Here is a 21583-nt window from a genome sequence, read left to right as displayed (position 1 = left end):
TGAATTACCTTGTAATTCAGTCAATAAGCAATTAAATATTTAATAGCTGTTACTATTTTTCAATCAGTCCAACTCCTTGTGACTCCATTTGGTTTTCTTGGCAAAGGTGCAGCAGTGCTTAGCCATTTCTGCTCCAGTTCATCTGACAAATGAGGAAACTGAGGCAAACAGGGTGAGGTGACTTGCCCAGAATCACATGCCTAGGAAGTGTCTGAGGCAGGATTTGAACTCAGAGAGATGATGAATCCTCTGCCTTTGCACCTGCACCTCCAGCTGCCCATTGAGCACTTAGTAGGCGCCATGACCCGAAAAGGCCACTTAAGCTCCCTGAGCCTCTGCTGCTTCTGATTCTGGATGCGGTTCTTTGTGCCTCTCCTTTGTGACCTCCATCCCATTCTTGAAGAGCTTCCCCCCTCCCCCCGTCCCTTCTCTTCTTTAGTGCTCTCCTTGCTGGAGGCTCCTTTGCTGCTGCTGCCCACAGACCTGCTGAGGCCTTCACATGCCCGTGTCCTCTCGAGTTCTGATCTTTCACCACCCATCTCTTGGAGCAGCTTACCATTGCCTCTGCCTCCCCTCTCACTCATTTTCACGTCTCTCAGAGTCAGGCTTTCACATCCTCCCCCTTCCATGGAAACTCCACAATCTCTTCCCTGCTAAGGCCAGTCCCTTTGGTCAGTGCTCTGTTTCCCTAACCACCCTCTGTTTTCTGACAGTTCTGTCCATTTCCTGCCAACACACTCTCTCCTTTCCTGGCTTCCATGATACCGCCCAAGCATAATGGACAGAACTTTGTTCTTGGGGATCACAAAGACTGAGTTTAAATGTCGCCCCAGACACTTGAAAGCTATGCAACTCTGGGCAGGGTTACAGCTCTCTCTGCCTCAGCTGCTTCTTCTAAAAGGGATATAATAACATCTACTCCACTGGGTTGTTGTGAGAATCAAGTGATATGACATATGAAAGGACTTTGGGATTCTTAAAGCACTAAAGAAATGTTAGCCGCCATCATCATCACTATCAATTCTTCTGACCACTTCTCCTTAGTCTCCTTTGCTGGATCATCCATGCCCAACAGATAAGTGCTGGTGTGGACTTCAGGACTCTGTCCTTGGCCCTCATTAATTATCTCCACTCCAAAGAGTGTTCACATGCATCACACACACACACTTTCATGTTTAGGAGGGGGGAGGGAGGGAGGGAGAGAGGGAGAGAGAGAGAGAGAGAGAGAGAGAGAGAGAGAGAGAGAGAGAGAGAGAGAGAGACAGACAGACACTAATAGTTGTTTCCTGCACCTGCTAAGTGTTCCATCTGCCCCATCCATGCAGTCACTCCGAGGCTAAGCTGAGGTGGCCCATCCTCCCAGAAGCCTTCCCTGACCCACCTCTCAATGTTCTCAAATTACCTTGAATCTAACCAGGAGTATCTCTATTGTAGCTTGCCTGCCAGTAAGATGAAACATCTTGGATGGAAGGAATGGTTTTGGTTTTGCCTTTATATCCCCAGGGTACCTTATTTACAGTAAACTCTTAAAAAAAAATGCCTGTTTAATCAAATTGCCACCTCCTTAGGATTGGCCTCTAAGGTTGCCCAAAATCTATTTTTAGAATCTGAGAGTTGAAAGGGACCATAGCAGTCATCTAGTGCAAACCATAAAGGAAAGAAATCCTCATTGTAATAGGCCTGATGAAGGAGACTCCATGCTGCCTCAAGGCTTCTGAGGAACACGACTCTACCACCTCCAGAGGCAGCCAGTCCCACATATGATCTGCTCAGATTCTGCTGCCATAGGTCTACCCTAGCTCTGAATTGATGGCATAAAGGGCAATGAATGAATTCTTTGAATTGCTTATGCTAAATACTGTCAAAATAAAATAAGAACCTCTAGTTAAATGGATATCTTTTTTGTTATTATATATCCTTGGAATCTAGCTAGAGATTCTTTTCTGTTAGAAAAGAAAAACAACAGAGATAATCAGGTCATCTTTCTGGCAGTTACTGACCTCAAAAAGTTTCCTCCAGACACTTATTATTATAGGACTCCTGGAGAGATTTCTCCTTCAGTCAGAACCACAAGAAAATTTCCATTCATAATTATGGATAGGTAATGGTTTATATCCGCTCTAATTGCTGTACTCTTTCCGTTTTGGTGTTGACTCAAGGTCCTTGGGAAAAATTTTTTGACAATCACAGAAGAGCATCCAATTCTCCAGTTTAGTCATAACCAAGCACAGGAAAGTGAAGCATTACATTTACCTTTTTTGAAATTCTGAATTTTTCTGGATCAGCTCCAGCTCTGCTAACAGATTTGAGATCTAGATAAAAGAAAGATTAATTTGTAAGTTTATGAAAAACCCATTTATATATTACTTGTATACATTAAAATTACAAGAATCCACAGAGCTGGGATTATGTTTTATATACAACAGGGTTTTGCATAGTATCATGTAGAGAAACCATACACACACACACACACACACACACACTTAAAATCCTGAACTGAATATATTCATTTGTATCTTTCCCATATGATCATGATCGTTTAAACAGGTACTACTCAATATTGCTTCCTACGAATAATTGCCTGTCAATAGGCTAATCTACTGAATAGTGTGAGTGGATGAAACAGAGAGAAATAGTCAAATGACTCCTTTTCTTTGCACCCAAACTAAAACTTTCATTGTACCATAAATAGAAATGAACTTTAAGTTCCAGTTTGATTAGGTCACGTAATTCAACAACTGTATTTTTCTTCTAACATTTTACTGATGCCCTTTTCCTTTACACTAATCATTCCCAAAATGCTTATCTCATAAAGCCTCTTTGTCAACACAGATTCATTTATTTGTTGAATGACTAATTCATTACAAAAACTACCTCCTTCACCTCTACTTTTCTTCTTTACTCTAATTGTTGTTCTAACCCATCCGATGCCCATGACTGGGTCGGCGGTCTTTCATTAAAGTTCCAGGGCATTCATTGGTTATATGGAGATTGAATCTTAAAACTGAAAAAATTAAGTTCATCCTGTTATGTAATACTTTTTTTTTTTAAAACAACAGATTTATATAGTGTTTTTAGATCTCCAAAGTATTTGATATCATTATCATGTTGGATTCTTATAACACTCTGAGGTAAATGCTACAGAGATTATAATCTTTTTTTTTGTACATGGAAAAAAACCAAGACCAATCCATTTTGTAGGGGTTGTTTAAAAAGCTAGTGAGACAGCTAAGTGGTTGTATCCAACAAGAAATTAGTGATGTAACACTAGTTAGAGGGAGAAAGACTAAGTATATATGTATGCATGTATGGGAGGCCTCTGAATGAAGATCATTAACTGAACCCCAGATGTGTGTTATGTCCTCTGAATGGAGGTAATTAAATGAACCCATAGGAGCAGAAGAGATTAACCAGGAGTGTGGAGAGTGAGAGCTGAGGGTGAGGACAGAGCCCTGAAGTACACAGCAATGTTTATCTATGGGTGTGGGTGAAAGCCTTACTGAGAGGCGTGAGAATGAGTGGGAGGGGAGGCAGAGGCAATGGTAAGCTGCTCCAAGAGATGGGTGGTGAAAGATCAGAACTCGAGAGGACACGGGCATGTGAAGGCCTCAGCAGGTCTGTGGGCAGCAGCAGCAAAGGAGCCTCCAGCAAGGGGAGCACTAAAGAAGAGAAGGGACAGGGGGAGGGGGGGAAGCTCTCCAGAAATGGGATGGAGGTCACAAAGGAGAGGCACAAAGAACCGCATCCAGAATCAGAAGCAGGAGAGGCTCAGGGAGCTTAAGTGGCTTGTTTAGGTCATGGCACCTAGTAAGTGCTCCTCTGGACAGCTGGGGGCCCAGGCCTAGAGGCAGGAGACTATTCTCTGAATTCAAATCCTGCCTCAGACACAATTTATATGATCTGGGTCTCCCTCTCCCGCGTGCGCATGTGTATGTGTGTGTGTGTGATTAATTAATTAATGAGATTCTTTTTCTCATTTTAAAGCAGAGAAACAGGCTCAGAGTGGGTAAATCAACCAACAATCATTTACTCTGCTTGGAGGGTGTCAGGCATTGTGCTATACACTTGTCTTGTAAAGACCATCCGGCTAATAAATGACAGAGGCTGGATGACGGCCCAGCCCACCAGACCCTCAGTTTCTCTGGCCAACTTCTGGAATGGCTGGCACAAGAAGGCTCTCGTTCCACACAGCCCTGCTACGCTTCTCTCAGCTGCTGAGGTGCAATGGCAGCAAACGAGCTGAGGCCATTTAGAGTTTTAACCACACAGCAGCATACTCCTTCTGTTAAAACAAAACCATTCCCTTGTTCTCTACAGGCAGCAACTTCCCTCTCAGGCGCTCGTGCAAACACAAAAAGCTTCAAACCAGGAGGACAGTTGTGATAAAGAAGGAACTTAAGGGTAAGAACGGCACGCTTCATTCAGAAACACCGAGAAGGGGACGCGAACTTAGGGGAGGGTGGAGAAGAGCACACAAATGTCCAGCTAACAGAGAGTGTGGCTGGGAGCCAGTTTACATCCTATCTCTGCCACCCTCTGGAAGGAACTGTCAGACTTAATAAGCTTTAATGGAACTAGAATGGACTGATTAATGAAGGTAGCAGGCCATGTAAGAAACAATACTTATAGCCAGAAGCTTTTCAGTGAGCAAAAACCAGCTGGCTCTCAGGTATAGCCCACATTTCATAGATTCAGATTCCTTCTGTGGCTTTCTGATAAAAGCTCTTTCTAAAAGAAATATTTGCAGCTTTGTTCAGTGCTTGGGCATTTCCCCTCCCCCCAATGTAATGTATATTTCACATCCCAGAAAAATATTGTTCTTTTTTAAAATGCCTCAGACCATGAATAATCAGCCGAGGTAACCTGGCCCTTCTCAAATTTGCTGTTTTCTGCCAGCTTTGTTCTCTTCAACACAGGGTTTGGCCATGACCAAATCTGAAAGGAGTTGAAGACTGGAGGAAAGTGAAATTCGCCAGTTGAAATCCCAGCAAGACTTTCACGCCTTCCCCCGCAAGGGCGATGACTCTCCACCACACAATACCTTGGTACTCTCTCTCGTGTCCTCAAAGAGTTCCACATTGAACTGGGTGCCATTAAGGCTGACGGTGGCAGACGGATCCGGGGTATGGAGTTCTGACAGGGTCAATGCACTGAGCTGCTCCTCCAGGGTAAACAACAGGCCTTCATTCTTCAGCTCAGTCTGGTCAAGAGTCTAGAGATGATGAAACAAATCCAAGGTCAGCAAAAAAGGCCCAGAGGCCTATGCCAGGTTAGAAAACTAGCCAAACTGCTGATCCACGCTAGGGCTGTGCTCAACAGTTAACAAAATCTTTTACACTATACCATCAGTAAATCCTCACAGAAACATTAATCAAAGCGCAATTCCAACAATACTGAAAAAGTGGCAAGCAATAAAAAGATAATGACGTGTCCATTTTTCCTAATTTTCAAACTCCATTTCAGTTATTTAAATTTAAGAGTGGGGGCAGCTAGGTGGCGCAGTGGATAGAGCACCAACCTTGAATTCAGGAGGACCCGACACTGGTCTCAGACACTTAATACTTCCTATCTGTGTGACCCTGGGCAAGTCACTTAACCCCAGCCTCAGAAAAAGACAAAAAAAAAAAAAAATTTTAAGAGTAATCTCAGAGTAAAAGGTAATTCCATTCAGTTCTTCAGCCCCACAAAAATCAAAATTATTTATACATAAATACATATGTATATACATATAAATCTATAATAAAAATTAATTATAGAGACAGTGCCACCAAATTAACCAGGCAAAAGCATATAAGTGATCCTTTAGTTAAGTGGCTTATGGGTACTAGCTGACACGCCTCCATCTGAAAGCCCAAGTAATCCCTGTTCACAGCACCAACTGCCCACTACAGCCAGTCTCAAACAGTGGCAACAGTGACTGCAGAGGAAGAATAACACTGAGTCACCCAAGTCTGTGGCACTCCCGGTCCGCCCCTTAATAAAAGATTAGCCCCTGACCTGGCAGCCAGAGAGCAGACAGCATTCTAACTAAAACAGACCTGGGGCTTCTTAATTTACCAGAGCATTAGGGGGATGCTGAATGTTTTCCTTACTGATTTTAACAGAGAGAGATGACAACAGCACTGGCGGAGCCTCAGCAACAGGGACAGGATGTGGACGGTGCTAGAACACTGGGAGGCGGCTGGGGTGCTGGGCCCAGGGGCACAGGACTCAAATTCCTTTGTCACTGCCAGAGAGAAACAAACCAAAAGATGAAGTGCAGGGCAGACAGCAGAATCTGAACATAGCTCTATTGACTTGGAAGACAGCTTCTGAAAAACTGTGGACCTTCTCCAGGAAGATATCTGACTAAATGCCTTGGAGGGCATTTCGTTGGGTCCATGTCCCTCCACCACAGGCCACCTGCCATCACATATATTGCGGCTGCCCTCCACTGTATGTGGAAGGGGACCTGGGCTCTTCAGACTCCCCATGGCCAGAGCTGGCAAGGTGGCCAGCTAGGCTCCCTGACAGAACTAAGGCCTAGTTGGAGGCTGAATGAATGTTGCCCCAAGAAGCCCCTACCAGCACGTGTGCTTATGACATGGCTACCGAGGAGGCGATCTGCTGCAACAGATGGAGTCAGCACAGGGAAGAGCCTGCACTGACGGGACTGTCAGTCTTTGGGGTGAATCCCCACACTCAGGCTGGAGCAGGGCCTACCTCTGCTGAAGGGATTAGCAGGGGTCCTTCCAGACTGCTTGTTCTCACCCATGTGCCTTTTTAAGTAGGACTGCAGAGTTGACCTGGCTCAAACAAAAGAGAGACTACGATAACCACCACTTGCACTCACAAAGCGTTCTATTACACACAACACTTCCCACAGCCGCCCACAGGCGTTCAAAGAAACCCTCAAGTGAAGGTCATGATCACCATGGCTGTGTCCCAGCAGCACCAGGCTACTGGCACCAGACAGCCCATCAGCTGAAATCAATATAATAAGAAACGATAACCAAATATGATGTTATAAGAACTAGAAAAAGTTTGTTTTTTTAACAAAAGACAGAAAAAGTCACAAAAACAGAAAGCAACAGAGAAAAAACCTGAGATCGAGGGGGAAAGATAGCTGCTATTATTAATGTATCACTGAGCAAGGTAAAGAAAAAGGCCAAGTGAGATTCCAAATATTATACACTGACTAATAAGGCAGAAAGAATATTGGTATGATAGGGCGCTGAATACAAACTACACTGAGGGATTTTTGTTTTAGAAAGCAAATATGAAAAAAGGAAGATCCAACAAATCCAAATACAATACATAGTCAAAGACCCCAATGTAACCTTTCACTTAGTACCAAAGAAAAGAGTCTGAGTGATATGAAAGACAGAGACAGAGAGAAATAAAGTGCACTTTAAAAAAAAAAATCACACACCTTGATTTTGTGAAAAGGACATCATAAACAGCCTTTTCATCCTCTGATAGTTTTAATCGGTGCAACTTAAAGTGGCGTTGGGGCAATATCACCTGATGGAGAGCAAAATAAATACTAAGCTGGGGTGCAGACACACATAATTTATAATATCCATGAAGTCAAGCAGGTATCTATTTGAGCACAATGAAAAGGACATCATCTCCCTCCTTCTCTGGGAATTTAAGTGAAAAATATAAATGAAGTTACCAGAGGTTTGCCAGTTGAATCCATCTGGTCTTTTGTTCTTCTCAGTAAAAGACTCTTGGTTAAAATACTTAACCTTTCCCCTCCTTTTGCGGTACCATTGTCAACCTGATTCTTCCACAGCTTAAACTCATCAAATGGAGAACAACGGAGAAACCTAATTTTTGAAGGAGATTTAGAGATAGAAAAAAGAAATACCAGTAAAAGGTTAAAACATAACCTGAAAGGAAAAGTAAACCATATTTTGTGTTTCATCTGTCATCCAAGTATACTAAAAAGAGATCATCAAGCCAAGCCCCATCAAATAGATCAAGACAGTATGATCAGTTACTAAAACCACATGACAACATGGGAATTTCTCCATATCTGTAGACAGAAACAAGAGCACAATAACCAAGTAGTGAAATTTTCTATAAATCAGTCTTACATCCCTGCAGGAATACATTATGGAACAACCAACAATACTCCTTTGTGCTTGCCTCAAATAAACTGGACTTTGCTCTAGACCCTGCTTTTTGAAAAAGAATAAGTCCACGATTTTCTGTTGTTCTAAATGAACTTTTTGTTTTGTTTCAAGTCAATTTATTTGGCATTCGAGAGATAGGGTGGTATGGTTGAAAAGCTACATTATATTTGTAGTTGACAGAGATATGTTCACCTCTGACCTCTGAGCTTACTAAGTGGTTAGCCACATGTAAATAATTTACCTCTCCAAGTCTCAGTTTACTCATCTAACAAACAGGAATAATAACAACTATAAGCAGCAAGGTATCCTGACACAGAGAGAGTAGGCAGCAGTCCCCCACCATTCTGACCAACACCTATACCCAAGAACCTCAAGCACAGCAGCACTGCCCAGACCATCAATCTTGCTTCCCAACTCCCAGTCATTATCCAGGGATACAACCCTTATGGAAAAGGGCCCCCTCATTCCTACCATCATCCACTGAACAACTGCCACCAAAGGACAGGTAAGCACAAGAGTATCAGTCCTACTTCCAGGTTGACTCTAAAGCCATTTACAAAAAAAGCATCCCTTCTGGAGATTAGAACTGGTAACTAATTACGGCCCCTTGCCCAGTAACCATAGTTACTGCAGATCCAGAAAAGAAAATGTTCACCCCCAAAGTCCTTGGCACTGTGTCATAGTTCAATATCAGAAAAAGAAATGGCCTTATCAATAGAAATGACATTAAAGAAGGCATATTACCATGTCTTAATGCTTCACTCTAAGGACCACTGGGTTTTTTCTAATTGAACTTTAGCCAAAACCTCTCCCATTACAATGAGTTCCTTACAAGCAAAGACTGTCTTCTCTTTGTATCCCTGGCATTTGACACAGTATGTGGTATACAAAAAGTGCTTAACAGATGCTTTTTTGGGAGGGAAGGGGAAGGATTCTGGAAAAGTGGCAGAAGAGGTTGGTAAATTTCAAGCTTTCCTGATTATCCCCACAAATAGAACAAATTTGAGGCTCAGGGTGAACATAGACTAGAGGAAAATCAGGAAGACCTGGGGCTGATCTGGGGTCCTCTGGATAGAACCAAAGAAGATCTGAAGCCACGATTAGTGCAAACACCTCCAGGCTAGCTCCACAGAAACATTAAGGGGGATCCTTGGGGCTAACTGGCTGTGGTTAGAGCCTCAGGAAGAACCACAGAGACGTCTCTTTCACCTCCCATATTGTTTGTGTAGCTGAGGTTTGGGTCCAGGAAGACTGAATGAACCTGGGCTGATTGGGAACACCAGGCCTGGCTGTCCTGTTGAGGCTTGGCTCTGGGTGAGAAGGAGCCAGCACCCAGTGAGTGCAGAACGAGCCGAGCAGGGACCTGGCTGGGGACACTTGCTGGAGGGGAGAACTCTTGGCTTGGAGTTCCTAGTCAAAGGGGAGAGCTAAAGGGAAGCTAGAGACCCCATCACCCCCACCCCAATGATTAGAAGTGCTTATCCAAATACCCCTTATTTTTAAAAATCAGATAAAAACTGTCCAAGAAAAACAAGATTATGAAAAAAAAATTTAACCAACTAGAAAAGAAGCAGAGTCTCAAAGATGGAAAAAAAAAAACTCTCTAAAAATTAGAATTGAGCAAGGGGAAGCCAGTGAAGTTATGAGAGACCAAGAAAAAACAAAACAGATTCTAAAGAATGAGAAAATAGAACAGATTGTGAAACATCTTATAAGAAAACAACAGATCTGGAGAACAGATCAAAAGAAAATATAAGAATAATTGGACTGCCTGAAAGTTGTATATTATATTTTTTATTAAAGCTTTTTATTTTCAAAACATATGCATGGATAATTTTTCAACATAGACCCTTGCAAAACCTTATGCAATTTTCCCCTCCTTTCTCCCATCCCCCTCCCCTAGATGGACTGCCTAAAAGTTGTGACAAAAAAAAAAAAAAAAAAAAGAACCTTGACACAATAATGTAGAAAATACAAGAAAATTGACCTGGAATGATAGAACACGAGAAGAAAGCAGAAATAGAAAAAATCCTCCAATCACCACCTCAAAGAGATCTTTTGTGGAAAACACACAGGGATATTACTGACAAATTTCAAAACCCCCAGATCAAGGAGAAAATTTTATAAGAAACAGGGAAAAAAAATCAATTCAAATAAACTGGAACTATGATTAGTATAGGACTTATTAGCAAGCACTATAAAAGGCGGCAGAGGTCCTGGAATGATATCTACCAACAATCAAAACAACTAGGCCTGTGGCCAAAAATATCGTGTCCAGCAAAATTAACCATAATATTGAATGAGAAAAAAATGGACATTCAATGAACTTGCAGATTTTCAGGACTTTCTATCAACCAAATTTGAACTTAACAGAAAGTTTAACACATAAGACTCAATACCAAAGTTCAAGTTCAAAGAACTCAACATGGACAAATGGCATGTTTTTTCTTTTTCACATGGGAAATGTATACTATATATTTAAGATTCACATCAACAATAGGGTAGCTCAAAAGAAATCCTGGCAATGTTACGGTAAAAATAGTAATTATACAAATGAGGTGCAGAGGAATAGGCACAGAGGCATGAGGAGGGAAGAGGAGGGCTGGTAGCTCTGAAAACCTTCTCACATTGGGAATGGGTTTAATTGGCAAAACTACATTTATACCACAAAGGTATAGCACCCTCCAAAATCTATAAAGAAATAAGGGAAGCTAAGGGTGTGGGAAGAAGAGAAGGGAGGGAGATCCATGGGGGAAGAGAAGGTTAAGTAATAGCAAAGCAAGTTAAGAAGCAGAATTAAAACAAAGTCAGGAAGGATAGGAAAGATGTATGTGTGTGTATGTGTGTGTGTATGTGTGTATAGAGATTTACATATATATGTATACATAAATATATCTTTTCTTAACTATAGCTTGCTTGAAGATGTTGAAGGGATGAAAGAGAAAAAAGAATAAAGTAAAAAAGGTGTGAAGCAATTTACAAGGAAATAAAGAAAAGATGGGTGTTCATGATATAATTTCTTCTACTAATATATTTTAAGGAAGTATTTCTTGATCTGTTAATTTGTTGTTATATATTTTGAATCCTCCCTGATGTTCCGCTGAGTATACAACAATGTTCTCTTTTGTTTTGTTTTATTTTGTTTTGTATTTATTTTCTGCTTTTCTTTTTTTCTTATTGTTTTTTAAAATAAAATTTAAAAAAATAAAAAATAAATAAATGTTTTTTTTTTTCTTTCACCCACTGATTTCATTCAATCAGATATTTAGCTCACAGGATTACTTGGCGAATCAAACAGAAGCAAATGGAAAAATGTATATTAAGTAATGTTACAGATCTGCATAAGTTATAAGTTACTTCAATAAATGCAAAGACCTCTTATAAAAAAACGCAATCATTTACCAATCAAGCAGCATTAATTTATAAAGACTTTTTGCTATTAAAAAGATTAGTAGATTCATCTTGTTGTATAAGAAACCTGATTCAGATTCAGATTCTCCATGAAGGGGATACTCTCCAAACCAAACCACGTGAATCTTAGACAGACAGTTTACCTCAGTAATGAATACATGTCCAGCAAATTATTCTGAATGGGGGGTTCCAGTGACAGCCCAGCGGGCACAAGCCTGCAGCTTACATACAGCTATGGAGGTCTGCACTCGGGGATTTTTAATATTGTGAGCCTCATCCAGTATGACCGCGAGCCCAGACTATTTGAAGCAATGGTGACGTGCAGTCCTAGAGAAGATAAGAACCAATAATAGCTTGGTGATGCAATAACTTCAAGCTAATGGTAAGAACATTAAACTGAGAATTGGTTTCAATTCCTGGTTCCTAATCTAATTGAAGAGATATACATAAGCAACTTGTCTCTACCTCATCACCTTATCCATATTTCTTCAGTAAGAACTTAAATCTGGATAACACCTAAGAATACCTTTACTTTCTAAAGCAGAAAGCAATCTTTCAAAAACAGGGTAAAAGAAAGCCTCTCCATTCACAATGGCCGCATTCTAAAAATTACCACAAAGAGATAAATCTATAAATACAAAAACTGCAATTGATACTTATTGCAGCAGTACATGCGCTAAATGCAAATAATGTGGAAAATATTTACATGATTACTATTCAGGGACAACAGACATTCACGGGGCTGTCATTTTTTTTCTTTAAATTGGGTTTGTTGCCACCATAAAAAACAACTTACTACTAAAAATAAAGTATTCATTCAATAAAGAATTATCAATGTCACACATTCTTCATTATGAGGTTGTACTAAAACCAATCATAAGCTTACCTAAAAAGTGAACTTTCTTGATTATATCTATTACTTTCCTACACTCTGACCTCTCATTTATTTGCCACAATTATCTTTTTTTAAGATAGCATGAATATGGATAGAGATGTGTATAGAATTTGCATTATTAAAGTATCCAAAAAGTAAAGTAATACACTGATTATCCTTGTGGAAAACTATGAGTCAACACACATAAGCTTCCTGTATTCATGTTGTTATTACAACAAGACCTATTTTTACTATAAAAAATGCTGGAGGGGCAGCTCAGTGGTGCAGTGGATAGAATACCAGCCTTGAAGTGAGGAGGACTTGAGTTCTAATCTAGTCTCAGATACTTAACACTCCTTAGCTGTGTGACCCTGGGGGCAAGTCACTTAACCACCAATTGCTTCAGGAAAAGGGGGAAAAAAAAAGAAATGATGGAGAGCATGGTTTTGCTTTCAGGAAATTCTATAAAAATGAGACATACACACAAACATAAAAAGCAGGGATAGTAATCATGACTTCAAACAAAGTTAAAGCTAAAATAGTTTTAAAGAGAGAAAAAAACAGATTTAAACAAAAGATACATCGTGTCAGCCATATTATTCAATATTGCCTTAGTCCATTTAAAATAACTAGATGGTATAAAATACCTAAGAACATACCTGTCAAAACAGACACAGGAATTTTCCATTGTTAACAAAATAATTATTAGTGTTTATTTGTCAATATTCTGCTAAAATATTTATAAGAACATATATATAAAACATTTGTTATACAAATAAATTTAGACCTAAATAATTGAAATGATGTTTATTTACTGTTGATGGGTAGGAAAAGCCAATAAAAAAAAAAAAAGGCAATTTTATCTAAGTAATCTATTCATGTAATGCCATTCTAATTAAATTACCAAAAAATTATCTTACTGAGTTAGAAAAAAATAATAACAAAGTTCTATTAGAAAAATAAAAGGTCAGGAACTTCAAAGTAACCAGATGTAAAGGAAATAGAGTAAATAGTAAGGAAGAACATTGTTAAAGTGTAAAATGGCTAATTTTGATTATTTTTAAATAGAAATATTCTTGAATAAATAAAACTTATGCATCCAAGAAAAGAAATGCGGAAAATGGAGGGAAATTTTTCATAGACAATCTCTCAGATAGAATATGATTGGGTTGGAATATTGCTGTGGTCTAGGAAATGGCTGGTTGATTTAGAAAAACATGGAAAGGCTCAGACTTATGAGATAAGATGCTATCCACTTCCAGAAAAATAGATGATAAGCAGAAATAAGCATCTTACATATATGTGTATGTTTATAGATATCAATATATATGTAGATATGTAGATGTGTGTCTCCATGCCTACTTGTAGCCTTCATTTGGAGGGTGGGGAAGATTGGGAAAAATTAAGTAAAAAATACACAGTAGAGGACCAAAAAAAAGCTACGTGGAAGCAAACAGAGGCAGGATGCCTTTGAAAACAATGTATTTATTATATAGTATATTTATATATTACATAGTATTTTGTAGCATATATTTATAGAGTATTTGTATTAATTGTCTAGGTTTTCTTGAAATGAAAATGTATTGCTTTATATTGAATCCTCTCATGTTCTACTGTGTACACAGCAACTATTTTTCTTTTCTTATTTTGTACTTAAGTTTAAAAACTCAAAAAAAAAAAAAAGAATTAATTTGAAATATGCCCAATTTCAACATAAAATATATACATATACATATAAAAATATACATGAATAATAAATGAATGTTTGCTGAAGTGCACAGAAGATTGCAAAAGTGATAAAGGTAGGTTAGAGAAGCAGATATTCACTCCAATCTGTAAGGCATATTATAAATGGGTTCCATTTTGCAGATTTAAAGAGATGAAGTGTTAACTCTATGAGTTAGTAAAAACTTCCACTCCAGTTAATGATATACGGTCTCTAAAATTGTTTTCTCTCAAAGCACCTCACCTCCACACAGACATCAGTAGCAGGGACATCTCCCTCTTCCTTCCTGGTAGGGATCTCCTTGGCAAGAAGACTATAAGTGGTGATTACTACATCGTACCTGGAGAGGCTATATAAACATGAGATATGGAAATGCATAAATAAATTAGGAAGGCAGAACTAATACTTGGGAAGTCCCTGTGCCTGCACCTGATTAAGTTATTGTGGAGAAAAAATTACTTTACAAATCTTTAAAATCTTACATTACTATGAACCATTATTCATGAAACTAACATCTGTCACATGACTTATATATAATGCCAAAGATAATAAACAATGAAATTCATCCACACAAGTTTTCAAATGTATTATCTCGTATATACTGTATAAGGCTGGGCTGGTTTCACTCCTAATGAAGAAAGAATATAAAGGGGGAAAAAAAGAATCAGAGATACTGAAAATCCCCTAAACTAGGAGAAACATGGATTCTAGAATACTTTTAAATAACTTTTTCTCTTCCCTGGGTGAGTGCTACTGCCACCTGATGGCAAACTCAAAGTATCCCAAGGCCTTCTAGGTTACCATCTTCAATAGTGCCAAAAATAAGAAAAGGCCAATATTTGGCTCTTAATATATGCATATTACTCTACACTATGATCGAAGGAACTGTTTTCTATTCTAACCCCAAACATGATTTTTCCTTCCTTTTCCAATGAGATCTCTGGTGAAAGATCATTTGATTTTTTTCTCCACTTCCAAATATGAATTAAAGTGATTGATTCCGAATTGAAAATTTGTATTTTGGCCATCACACGTATTAATAACATTAGTTAGAATGGAATCTAAATGGGATAGTAAATAGGAGACAGAAGAGATATCCCCATGCTGGTCTTGAAATAAAGGTCAATTTTAGCCTACTATTCCCCTCAAACTAACTGGATATTGAATATTTTCAGGCTCACAGTCATCTTCCACTTACACTTTTGCATGTTGCTCTCGACTGGATCCATGGTAAAGATAGATTCTCAGCCTGTTGTTGCTCACACGTTTTTCTATTTCCTTTTTCCAATGATGAATCAGAGAAGCAGGACAAATAATTAGAGTGCCATGGGATGTAAATCTGGTGGAATCTTAAGAGAAAAAACATACAGTCATATGATCAAATCTTACTTTAAGTTCTTATTGACCCATCACCTTTTCTTGATCACTCAATTTTTATTTTTATCATTTATTACTCTTATTTCTGGGGCAGTTTCTGAACATAAACTAGAAAGGAATGTTTTTGTAAATCAAATTACTTTAGCTACTTTCATTCCTTTCTCTCATAAAGCTATAATCCAAGAATGGCTCCTTGTTCGTACACAGAACTGTGTTGAAGACCTTCTTAGGCTGGTGCTTTGTATCATCTAAAAAGTAAGACTATTTATCATCTGATTGAAAAGGGAAGAAGGGGTAGAATGAGTGACAAGAAGATATTTGATAATATTCTAGTATTACTTGGATCTTCAGGGTGTGTATCATTTCAAAGTGCAGCAAATCCTCAAAACAAGAACACATATTCAAATGTAAGTATAAAAAACAATCTCCAAAGCCAAACATAAATTATTTAGGTTGACCTTTACTTGGGCCTTTCTGTTTACATGATTGAGAAATCTGTGAAAAATGTTCAAATATATGCATTAGTTACTCTTCCCTATAATGGAAGTGGGTTCCATTTTAATGATAAACATGGTCTTTTTTCATTTCCAGTAGGGTCTCTGATGGTGGATGGTTAAATTAAAAATTTTTTCCAGCATCTAATTTATGTTTAGAATTATTTTTGTGTGATTCAAGTTAAATCCAAAGAACATAGGATTCTAAAAAAAAAATTCTCTTCCAGAAAGAGAACCAATGAACTCTGAGATCACACTAAAATATAAGTTTTTTATTATTTGGGGGGGCTGGGGGGAATAATATGGCTAATATGAAAATGTTTTACATGATTTCACATGCATCATTTATTGTCTGCCTTCTCAGTGGTGAAGGAGTAAGAGAGAGGACCTCAAACCCAAAATTGAAAAAGAAAAGAACACTAAATAAATAAAAAATAAGAATGTAAATAGGAAACATTTAACAAAGAAAAATATAATAAATTTTTTTAAGAAATAAAATTTTTTAAGAAAATAAAAAATAAAACAATGGAAAAAATTGTGCAAATTTGGTTATAGTATTACTAAATATGGATTCAGAACTGGTCAGATCACTAGGCTCAAACAGTAGTGATTAACAATTCAATGTCAATGTATCAGTAAGTCCTCAGTGGAGTACCAAAGGGATCTGTTCTAGACTTGTACCATTTAAGACTTTAATCACTGCCTTTTGGATAAAAGCTTGAAATTTATAGGTGTCAGTAGGATAAGTACAGCTAACAAACAAGACAACAGAATCCAAAAAGATCTAGACAAGCAAGGGCACTGAGCTGAAATTAGTAAGATGAAACTCAGCAGAAATAAATGCCAAGCTTTACATATGATACCAGAAATCAATTTTACAAGTTTGGCCATAGTTAGACAACAATTTGTTTGCAAAAGACCTAGGGGTTTAAGCTCCATGAGTCAGCAGTGTGCTGTATCAGCCAAAAAAGCTAACCCCACTTGGAACTTCATGAAGAAGGGCTTAGCTTCCAGCTGATAGTCCTCCCCATACCAGGCCCTTCTCAGACCTCATATACAGTAATGGATTCAGTTCTGGGCGGACAGTTTAAGGGCAACAAAAAATGGGAGAACATGTGGAGGATAGCTGCCAGAATGGGGAAGGGGCCTTTAGTTCATGACCAATGAAGATCAACTGAAGGAACCAGGCATATTTAGTCAGAACAAAAGAAGTCTTGGGGGATGTGACCTGTGTCTACTAACATGCAAAGGGGCTGTCACATGGAAGAGGGATTGGATTCATTCTATTTGGCTGCAGAGAGAAAAATCAGAAAGAATGGGGAGAAATTATAAAGAGAGAAATCTAGGTTTGATGTCAAGAAAAATTTGGTAACACAAGAGCCATCCCAAAGTGAAAGGTCTGTCTCAAGAAGCAGTGGGCTTCCCCTCCTTTGAGATAGTCAAGTGAAGACTAGATGACCTTTTGTTGATTAAGTTGTAGTGAGGATCCCTTTGGTATAAGAATTGGGCAATGATGTCTCATCCAAATCCTGAATTCTGTGATTCTAAGTGAACATCTTTTAAATGCTAATTGGAATATCCAGGGTTCTAGTTATTTATCTTAATTTTATGTCACTTCAAATTTAATAAGCCTGCTACCTATGATCAACATGTTAAATAACTAACACAGGGTCAAGCATGGATCCCTGGGAAATCCCACTGGAGGTCTTCCCACAAGATGTCATAGAATTATTAATGATCATTTTTTTGGAGTTTTGATAGTCTAACCTATTCAATCTAACTGGAATCCAATCATTCCACAATTCCAAATCCACTTAATTATATTTTATCATCTAGCTCACATCTCATCTTTGCCATAAGATTAGTATGAACATGAACTAGATTATCATAGTTTGTTTCAGAGATCCTTTTATCTCTGTAACAGGTATCAGTACAAATAAGAATTAGAGAATTAATTTCCTTACACAATGGTATAAAATGGACAATTTTGATGTATTAAATTTTAAAACGTTTGGATAAATAATATCAATGCATCTGAAATAAGAAAAGAACTGAAAAAAAAATTAGTGCAAGTTTCTCTGATAAAAATTTTATTTCCTAAAGTACAGAAGAAAAATAGACACAGAGGTATTAGAGTAGGGAGAAGGGCTCATAGTTCTGAAAGACTACTCACCTGGGAAATGGGTTTAATAGGCAATATTATATTTATACCATGCAGAGTATAGCACCCTCCAAAGTCTAGAAAGAAATAAGGGGAGAGAAATGGGCAGATGGGGAAGATAAGGAAGGGATCCTTGGATGTGGGGAGGTTAAATAATAGCAAGGCAAGTTAGGGAACAGAACTTGATTAAAGAGTCAGCAGGGACAGGAAAGACATGTGTGTGTATGTGGGGGGGTGGTGAGTGTGTGTATATGTGTATGTGTATATATGTGTGTGTATGTGTGTTTTTTTCCCCTTAAATGTAGTTTGCTTGGGAGTGGGGTGGGGGTGGTGAAAGGGGGAAAAATAAAATTAAAAAGGTGCATAGCAGAGAAACGAACAATTTACAAGGAAGTAAAAAAAATGGACATTCATGAATATAATTCTACTAATATATATGCTTTCTTGATCTGATAATTTATTGTTACATATTTTATATTATATTACTTTTTTTTCTTATTGTTTTTTGAATAAAAATAAAATTTTAAAAAACTCTCATTTCCAAGATACATAAAGAACTGATGCTAACACAAAAATAAGAGACATTCTCCACTGATAAACAGTTTGAGGATATGAAAAAGCAGTTTTCAGAGAAGAAATTCAAGTAATCAGTAACTACATTAAAAAAAAGGTTCACATCTAATAATTAGAGAAGTACAAATTAAAGCAATTCTGAGGTTTCATCTCAGATTCATAAGATTGGCAAAGCTGACAAAAAAGGGCAAATTTGGAGATGCCATTGGAAAATGGGTACAGTGATGCAATGTTGATAGAGCTGTTAATTGATTCAATCATTCTGAAAAGCAATTTTGAACTATATTCAAAAAGTTATTAAACTATATACCCTTTAACCGTCTATATCTCCCAAAAGATCACAGAAAATAGGAAAAGCCTTACATGCACAAAAATATTTATGGTCATTCTTTTTGTGGAATGGAACTGGAACTTAAGAGGATGCCCAACAATGGATAACAAATGAATGTAAAAAAAAATTCTGTGTTGTAAAAATGAGGAAAAGGAAGGCTTCTGAGAAAGCTGGGAAGACTTGTATGGACTAATGCTGCGTGAAATAAGAAGGGGAAAGGGAAGAGAACAAGTAGTTATTAAGTATCTACTAAGTGCCAATCATGGTACCAAGTGATTTATAAGTATTATTTCATTCATCTTCACAACTCTGGGAAGCAGATGTAATTATTATCCCCATTTTACAGTTGAGGAAAGTGAGGCAGAGATTAAGTGACTTGCTTAGGATCACACTGCCAGGAAGTGTCTAAGGCTCAGTTTTTCTTAACTCCAGGTCCAATATTCTACTCACTGTACCACCAGGAAAACAATTTACACAATAACATTTTAAAAATTTAAGTCTGAAAGACTTAAAAATTCTGAGCAACACAATGTTCACCCAGGATTTAGGATTTATGGTGAAACATGCACCCACCTTCTGACAGAGAGCTAATGGACTCAAAGTACAAGATAAGACATATTTTTTTTTAATATGGCCAATAAAGGAATTTGTTTTTCACATTTGTTATAAAAGTTTTATTTTTCTTCCCTTTTTAATAGAGAGGTAGGAAGGGAAAGATGATGATTTTTTTTTAAATAAAAATTAATTTGAAAACATTTTCTAGTTAGAAAATTTGCTGATTTTAGTCAAGCTTATAGTCAGTTTGAGTTTTTAGTAAAAATGATACCTAAGAAATTAGTTGGCTCCCTCATAGATGGACTAGCAATGACCAGGGTGTTTTGACTGCTTATGATTTGAAGCCTCCTTTTCCCCGCCCAGAGGAAAACTTCCTATACCCTACCATCTCTGGAGAGGCATAAAACAAGCTTTTGGTCTTTCTTTTTCTTCTGTTCTTGATTTTTTTGGGATAAAATGAGTGCAATCATCGTCAGAGTCTTGCCTAAGCCCATGTCATCCGCTGGAAAAGAACACAGAAGAGAACTCCAATTATTCAGAGCAAAGAATTCACTTGCCTTCAAAGCTCATGTAAACAATTTTTGCTTCCTTTTCCCTTCAGAGGGTACTGTAGTTACTTTTCTTCCCTTAAAACTCTCTGGCTAAAAACAGTCCCAGGGTTTCTTCCCAATGTCATGTATTTTGATTCTTTCTACTTGACTCAGGACTTCCAAAGTACTCAGAAATTACATATTTGAAAAAGGTTCACAAATTTCACCTTATATCAAGCAAACACCCTTCAAGTGTTTTTACTTGCTCACTAAATTGAATTCCATTTACAAATTGGAAAAACTAAGACCAAGTGATGTGCCTCCCATGCAAAAAGCTGGCTACCAAAAGAGAAGTAGTTCTAATGGCAATTAATTACATCACAAAAGATACAAAGGCTTGTCTTCTGCCCATTCTAGAAATAAAAGTTCCCCCTTGCTAATCGCTGTGGATTCAGAAAAGAATCTTATTAGAAAACTCACAAAAAAAAATCTCATTAGAACCAAAGCAACTAAAATATAATTAAGTTGTAGATTCTTGTGGTCAGCAAATAGCATTATACTGTTTGAGAAAAAACAGCAACTTGTAGAAATAGGTGAAAGAGCTTAACTGGGAAAAGAACGAATCAAGGGGCAGACAAAAAAAGCAGGTGGGAATAGAATGAATTTTAAAAGAATTTGGGAATTTTAGAAAAAATTGGAGACACTAATATGGAAATATGTTTTACATGTAATACACAGATAACCTACATCAGATTGCTTACCATCTCAGTGAAGGAAGAGGGAATGAAGGATAGAATTTGGAACTCAAAACTTAAAAAACTAAGAATTATAAAAATAAAACACTGAAAGGCAAATAAGTTTTTAAAAATAACAGTAACTAAAACAAACTGATTCTGAATATATATATATATATGTATGTATATATATATATATATATATATATATATATATATATATATATATATATATATATATATGGCATTCATTTTAGAAGAAAAGAATCATGGATATATTTTAAGTTAGCAATATTTTAAAAAATTTCAGTAAATAAATGTCTGTAGTAGAATGGCAAGAGTAAAAAAGAAATGGAGAGCTAGGAACAGCCACCTGCAAAAAACAAACAAACAAAATCCAAACAAATAAACTCCTAGCAGGTTCATAAGACTGGCTATGATTCTATCTTTAAACTATTCTCCACTTCCTTCCCCTATACCTCTGCAGATATTCTGTCATTAGGCTACATGCACTCAAAAAGACCATTATTTTTCCATTTACCTAAAATTCCTCCATGAGGTTTTTGATTCTCTCTCCATAACAACCATGCCAAAGCCTGCCTTTGATGTAGCAGCAAAGGGACCTGAGAAGAAAAATGAAATGTAAAGAATAACTTGCCCAGTCATGCTGAACTTAGTTGTGGTAACTCAGAATCTA

General features: G+C 37.6%; 1 protein-coding gene across 1 annotated transcript in view; it reads right to left on the bottom strand.

The window, feature by feature from the left end:
• Window positions 1-21583, bottom strand: part of TTF2 (transcription termination factor 2) — a 46175-nt gene that overhangs the window by 6149 nt on the left and 18443 nt on the right. Inside the window, 13 exon segments of the mRNA XM_074263190.1 lie at window positions 2254-2312; window positions 5042-5212; window positions 6093-6226; window positions 6703-6785; window positions 7412-7503; window positions 7658-7811; window positions 11675-11715; window positions 11717-11818; window positions 11820-11858; window positions 14375-14480; window positions 15330-15480; window positions 20008-20124; window positions 21428-21509. Of these exon segments, the coding sequence (XP_074119291.1) occupies window positions 2254-2312; window positions 5042-5212; window positions 6093-6226; window positions 6703-6785; window positions 7412-7503; window positions 7658-7811; window positions 11675-11715; window positions 11717-11818; window positions 11820-11858; window positions 14375-14480; window positions 15330-15480; window positions 20008-20124; window positions 21428-21509 (1331 nt within the window).

The sequence above is a fragment of the Sminthopsis crassicaudata genome, chromosome 4, assembly GCF_048593235.1.
Source record: "Sminthopsis crassicaudata isolate SCR6 chromosome 4, ASM4859323v1, whole genome shotgun sequence".
NCBI lineage: Eukaryota > Metazoa > Chordata > Mammalia > Dasyuromorphia > Dasyuridae > Sminthopsis > Sminthopsis crassicaudata.
The sequence above is the reverse complement of the archived record's forward strand: the minus strand, read 5'-3'. Positions and strand labels throughout refer to the sequence as shown.